At 43.4% G+C, this 6,862-nt stretch overlaps 1 protein-coding gene across 1 annotated transcript; it reads right to left on the bottom strand.

Annotated features, from left to right (window-relative positions):
* Positions 1 to 1,325: 1,325 nt before the first annotated feature.
* Positions 1,326 to 2,450, bottom strand: LOC149205711 (uncharacterized). Its single transcript, XM_089397487.1, has one exon. It carries the CDS (start codon positions 2,448 to 2,450, stop codon positions 1,326 to 1,328), a length of 1,125 nt encoding a protein of 374 aa, XP_089253613.1.
* Positions 2,451 to 6,862: the final 4,412 nt, after the last annotated feature.

The raw sequence follows: 6,862 nt of genomic DNA, 5'->3' as shown, positions 1-6,862 counted from the left end.
CCCCAAAGGAAGTTTTGCTGAAGCTGTTTGATAGCTTTAAGGACCCATTTGGGCACTGCCAATATGGAGAAAAGGTAAAGAGGCATGGTTTGAAGAACTGCTTTGATTAGTACTAGCCTACTTGCCATATTGAGCGCTCTATGCGTCCACAGGGATAATCTAGCTTCCAGCTTCTCTAAAAGATTGTTCCATGAGGCATGCTTGAGAGCCGTGGCAAATAAAGGAGCCCCCAAATACTTAGACGGAAGGGAAGCGATGGAGAAGCCAAGGATACGGGCAATAGGTCTTTGGATGGATGGCGAAGTGTTGAAGAAGAAGATCTGGGATTTGACTTTGTTAATGAGGGCTCCAGAGGCCTCCGAGAAGTCTGCAAGAATAGATTTAAGGGCTCGAGCTTCTTGAACAGACGGATGACCAAAAAGCAGGTTGTCATCGACGAATTGCTGGTGCGAAAAAGCAGGGGTTTGGTGGAAGGCTAGACCTTTGAGGTGATGAGAACGGAGGGCTTCTTTAATGCTACGTCCTAAACCTTCAGCCAAAATGACAAACAGGAAGGGCGAGATAGGGTCCCCTTGGCGAATGCCTCTAGAAGGACGAAAAGTGGGTGAGGGGATTCCATTGATGAGAATAGAGAAGAACGAAGAGGAAATGAGACTACTGATCCATCTAATCCAAGAGGGGGCAAAACCAAAGGCTTGAAGGATTTTTTGCAGATATTCCCAACTGATACTATCAAAAGCCTTAGATAAATCGAGTTTGAGCAACATACCTGGTTTTTTTGTGTGCTTGAGAGAGTGGATTATCTCATGGGTTAGAATTATCCCATCCGTAATCTGCCTTCCTTCAACATAACCAGTTTGTTCTGGAGAGATGATAAGTGGAAGCAGGGGCTTCAATCTGGAAGCTATCACTTTGGAAACAATCTTGTATATGATGTTGCATAAAGCAATCGGTCTGAATTTATCCGGAGTGGAGGATTCCTCTTCTTTAGGGATTAAAGCTATGAATGTTGCATTCAGTCCTGGATACATCCATCTGAGGGTACGCGATTCTTCCACCACCTGCCACACCTCCCATTTGACCAGATCCCAAAAGTGATGGAAAAAATTTGAAGTAAAGCCATCGGGTCCCGGAGCTTTTCCTGCTTTGAGTTGATGGACAACATCATCAACTTCCTGGAGGCTTATGGGTTTGAGAAGGAGAGTGTTATGATCTTCCGTGATTAATTTGGGAATATTGCTGATGATTTTCCCGATAGCTTCTGTTCTGTTTATATCCGGCTCTTGATTCATCTTCTTGAAGTAGTTGAGGAACACATGTTCTATTCATTCATGTGTTTCAATTTTTCCTCCTTGTTCATTGGTGATCCAGGAAATTTGATTAATCATTCTTCTTTGCACTGTAGATTTGTGAAAGAGTTCCGTATTCTTCTCACCCTCCTTCAACCATCTAACTCTCGATTTTTTTCTCCAGAGAGTTTCCTCCTGTGACTCTCGCTCGAGGAGTAGATTCTCTAAGGACTGCTCTTTCTTGCTAAGTTCTTCTGAGCGTCCTTCAGTTATCATTCTTTGCTGAACCACTTTCATTTCTTGATTGAGGATTTCCTTAGCCTTAAAAATGTTGCCAAAGACAGAGTGATTCCATTTTTTAATTTCCCCTTTGAGATATTTCAGCTTCCTTTGGAATGAAGCCATTTTTGTACCATCCGTCAAATTGCATTTTACCCAGGTTGCTCTAACAAATTCGTTGAAGTCCGGGTGAGACATCCAAAAAGCCTCAAATCTAAAGGGACGTCTAATATGGCAGCCAGGACGATTCCACTGGAGGGCTATCGGCCAATGATCGGAACCGGAGTAAGGGAGAATAGAAGCTGTGAATTCTCCACCTACATGAACTGCATTGTCAGAGATTAAAAAACGATCCAGACGCGATGCTATTTGCATTGGACCTGTCCTTTTGTTGTTCCAGGTGTAGAGGCCATTATTAGTAGGAATATCTATAAGCCAGTTATTCTGTATGAAATCCTTTAATAGAGATCCGTCCCTGTTTGTTCTGCATCTGCCTCCCTTTTTTTCCTCCACCGAAGCGATCATATTATAGTCTCCTCCAGCGATCCATAACGGGTATTGCCTATCTGTGCTAAGATTTGTTAAAGCCTCCAAAATTTCATTCTTGTGCTGGGTTTCTTGAGGAAAGTACACATTAGTGATGTGCCCATAGATGTTGGTTCCTATTATATGGAATATTGCTTGGATGAAATTTTTATTTGCATGTATGTTGGTCAATTGAATCTTTCTTGCATCCCAAAGCACTGCAAGTCCTCCAGAAGCGCCCTGAGCATCAATAGTTGCGACTATACCCCCTGGCCAAGCCTTAGCTGCGATTTTTTCCAAAACTGTTGAATTGCATTTTGTTTCCTGTAGAAAAAGAACTGCTGGTTTTTCTTCCATTAACATGTTTTTTAAGAGTTTTCCTTTCCTTGGGAAATTAAGCCCTCTGATATTCCATGAGATCAACTTCATTGGGAAGGCTTGGGATTGATGTTGAAATACTTGGTTAACTTGGCATATCTTCCTGATTCTACCAGCACTTCTCCAATTTTGATGGTTCTTTCTAAGGTAGTTTTTCTTCCCCTTTTTTTGTTGTCGTTGGTAATGAATTTACCGTCCCATTGGCTGCCAATTTGAACCCCTAGTGAATATTTTTTCTGGGCTTTATTGAGGACTGCCACTAGGTTGTCCACTTATCTTTCAGGTATTTTCTCGAAGTTCCCCGTTTTACATGCCTGTTCTAATCCCAAGATATCTAGCTCACCAATGTCTATTGATTCTGTATCCTCCTCCATGATTTGTGGTTCCTGAGAGTGACCATCGCCTTCCTTCTCAATCTCTATGCTGGGATTTGTGCCATCTGTACCCATTTCAGGAAGGCTCCAGTCTTTGAAGGTTGTCTTGGGCTGATTACCTTCTAGATCTATCTCCTTTTCTTTTTCTTTCGATTGGGATCTATCCATTTTTTCCTTTTCCTGAGTAGGTCCTCTTTTATTATAGGTTGAGTTGTCTGGATCTTGCAAATCCTCATTATCTAATACTGCAAAGCTATTACTAGTAGATGGCTTTGATTGATTCCCTGGAGGTGTCTTTATAGTAACTACTGGTTTTTTATTCCCTCTTCTGCGATTTGTCACTTTGGTGAAACCATCTACCGATGGGTTTTCCTGTTCAGTTTGAATCGTAGGTTTGCTATTTAATGGGCAGTCTCTGAAGAGGTGACCTAGGTCATGACATTTCCTACATCTAAAGGGAACATGTTCATAATCGATTAACTGGATACATTCCACATCTTCATGAAAGAGACTTACCGTATCGGGCAGAGGTTGTTTCAGGTCCATGTAGACGCAGATCCGTGCATATGAGGTATATCTCTGTGTCTTTGTATCTTCAGCTATTCTGACGAAGTCGCCCAGAACCTTACCAATGGCTTTGAGGGACTCCTCTTCCCAGTATTCCAATGGTAGAGAGTACAGCTTGATCCAAACCGGCGCCCAACTTAGGTCCTCTTTATCTGGGTTGAACCGTTCAATCCATTCTCTGAGAAATAGCCCAGTAGAGTTAAAGAAATAAGGCCCTCCTTCAAAAACTTTGTTCCTATCCTCCAAACAGTTAAAAACTGCAGTGAAGAAACCCTTCGGCCCTAGATGCAAGGTTATGTGCCCCTTTGTTATAGCTCCAAATCTCACTCTTATGGTTTGTGATGCTGCACTTATGGCCTAGGGCAACCCCTCCTTCCAGACCTGGTCCAAAATTTAAAAAACAGTGTTTTATTCCCTGTACGCGACTTTGCCCTGTGTTAAACGCGTGTACACGCGGGTCTGTCATACCCAACCCGCGTGTATCTATTAAAACACTTAAAAAAATATAATTTCCTCTTTTTCGGGCGGTGATCGCGGGTTTACCTGCTGGATCACCTGTTAGTGCCCGTGGCCCAACTGTTCCCAACCAACTCCTAACTAAAAAACTACTTTGGAGAGGGTATAAAAAGACATCAAAGGGAAGGCCAAGAGGAGAGAGAAAGGAGAGCAAGATTATTATGCTGAGATTTTTCCCTTAGACCAGGTCTGAAGTCCTTGGTGCATCCTGCACTTCCCCCATTTTGCATAGGAAACCCTTGTTTCCATGTGTAATGCCTCATCATTCTCCATAACTTCATTATCTACAGCTGAGTGCTCTCTTTCACGCCACGTGAGAGTCATCCTGGAAGAAAAAATCAATTTCATCCATTAGTTTTTCGTATAAAAATTTTTCGCTGCGCACACGCGGTTTACCCTATACACAGTCGCGTGTAGGGCCGTCGTATACGCGATTTATATACATCCAACCCGCGTGTACGCCGCAGAGCAATTTTTTGCAAAAATCTAACGGTGAAACATTAATTAAACTTCCTAAAAACTATCACAATTGATTGCAAGACAAGTTTAGTGCTTACCTGGAAGTTTTCGGCAAGTTTGAACGGTTGAATAAGTCACGGGGAAAGTTTGCTCCTTTTGCTCCACAATTTGCTCTCCAAGTCAAACGGTGAAAATGGTAAGTCCAAAATTTCTTTTTATAAGTTTTGAAAATGCAAAATTTTTTCAAAATTTTATTTTGTTTGGTTTCATGTCACTTTTAACTTGGGAGCTTGGAATGTCGAGATTGAGTTGTTTTTCAGGACATTTTGGACATTTTTCGACGGTTCGAGACGATTCCATGACTGCTGACCCGTCATGGCAGGTATCGTGTTCTCACTGGCATATAGGTTAGGGACACCATTTTTCCGTTGCATTATGCATACTAGCCTCCATTTGACCGATACATCTGCCGTAGGGTCGACCCCATCATGTTATGGTTCGCAAGCCATTTTCACTCGCCGATTCTTTAAATCATGACATGATGGTAGAGCCATCCTTTTACATGGGCATCCTAGTTAGCACCTCACTGACATTTGTTGCCCATGCTGCTTCGTTTTGAGTAGGCTCGGGAGTCCTCTGAAGTCCCGCCATGACTTATGCGTTGAAGACTCATTCTTCCTTGCTTCTTCGCTTCGTTCTGGCCTTATACCCTAGAGGCTCCTATGTGTGTTGAGTTGTACTTCTGCATTGCATGTTGACCATTTGCACCTTTTGGCCTATAGCCGGCTTCACTTGGACTCGTGTTTAAGCCCACTTTTGACCATGACGACTGCAAAAATCAACCTTGCATACCCTTGACCTCTGCAGCTTGACATACCCAGATCCGTGGAAGGGACATACCTCTGAGTGTCACTGACCAGTTTTTCACCTCCCTGCATTGAGCATAGGAACGTTCCTTTCCCAGGAACTAGAGCATCTGTTTCACCGACACTCGTTCTTTCCACTGTACCATAGCATTCTTTTATTCTTTTTCCGGCTTATCAGAAAAAGACAAAAAAATTAAATATTCCAAAAAGAGCGGGAACAGGGACATTATTTCCATTTATTGTTGGCAGCTAGAGTCAGTCGTGTCGCCCTTGAACAAAGCACTCAAAACAAAGTCTCCTCCGCATGGGTGGGATTTAGTTTGACTTAGGTAAGCCATAACCTTGTTATCGAGTCAGTTCTCCCCCGATTGGTTATCTCTTCCAATCATATGGAGGGTTCGTTCGTGCCTCCTGCATGACGAACTTATACAGATTCATTATATGCTGCCACATAGTCACATTGAGTCGTGCTTTTGTTCAAGGGAAGTTAGCCTGAGTCGGCCTTTCTGCGGTGTCTCTTGACTCATTTTTCAGTCGGCCATCCCTGGTTGTCAGTGTCATGTCTATCATCACATCAGTTATATTGGTCCTTCACTCGTGCCGGTTTGAGAAGGTCCCCATTGACTTCTTGCTGGCGGGTCTTGTCCTTATCGACGACGACACATTGCTCTGAGGGCAGACCTAGAGACCGCACCCTGGCCCTATTTTCATTATTGATAGGTCACCTTGTGCTCAGCATCGATCAGTATCATGGGTCTTTGACTGAGTGGTTTCCCTTGTGTTCGACATCAGCATACATTATCACACATTGGGATTCGTGCAGTACCTTGGTTTCCATTTGACCCTATTGGTGGATACCTCGCCTCTGTGTCAGCTTTCATTATTGGTTGGTTCAGAGGGTTTCTGCCGTGCGCTAGCCACATCTTGTGTACGCCGGAAACGTACTTCGGTTGGGTTACTACATCTCTTTCGTCCGATTCCTTCCACATTATTGGCCTACGGGTTACACTCACGCTAGATTGATGGAGGATGCCTTAATGCCTTCCTTCTAGCGGATCTTTCCCTATCGACTCCGACTCATTGCTCTGGGGCAAAGATCTAGAGTCCATTTGGCAGTACCTTGGGGTTTGCAGTCATTAGTGGCAGATTCCTCGCTATCGACAGTGGGAAACCATCATTGTCTCCTGATTGATAGATTCTTACAGGTGTTCGACTTCAGCTCATCTATTCACACTTGTTAGATTGTACTGGGTACCTTGACGCTCATTATCATTATCGGTGAGTAGTCTCGCGTTTGTTAACGGTATACATCAATGACGGTAATCAAACAATTTCTCACATGGTCGACTTCAGATCATTTATTCCCATGGTGTAGAAATGTACCACGGTGGTCGGTGAAGACCTCAGGTTGTATCAGCATTCATTGGTTCACTTGACAGTTGCTCCTGTTGCTGCTAGTTGATACCATTCCACCTTATATGTTGCAGTCAGTCATGGCGACATTCTATATGCTGGCACCTGAGTTTGCAGTGTAGTACCATCCTATTCCATCATGTTCAGTTGGTACCTTATGGGATCAGTCTTTGATTTCAGTGATCCGTTGCATCTT

The sequence above is a fragment of the Pinus tabuliformis genome, chromosome 1_2 (genome assembly GCF_031772625.1).
Source record: "Pinus tabuliformis cultivar Carrire ecotype Pingquan chromosome 1_2, CPIR1, whole genome shotgun sequence".
In the NCBI taxonomy this organism is placed as follows: domain Eukaryota; kingdom Viridiplantae; phylum Streptophyta; class Pinopsida; order Pinales; family Pinaceae; genus Pinus; species Pinus tabuliformis.
This window is presented reverse-complemented; position numbering and strand designations above follow the sequence as displayed.

Bases quoted from the DNA above. Each gene is read 5' to 3' on its own strand.
- LOC149205711 (XM_089397487.1), bottom strand. From the start codon at position 2,450: ATGGAAGAAAAACCAGCAGTTCTTTTTCTACAGGAAACAAAATGCAAT.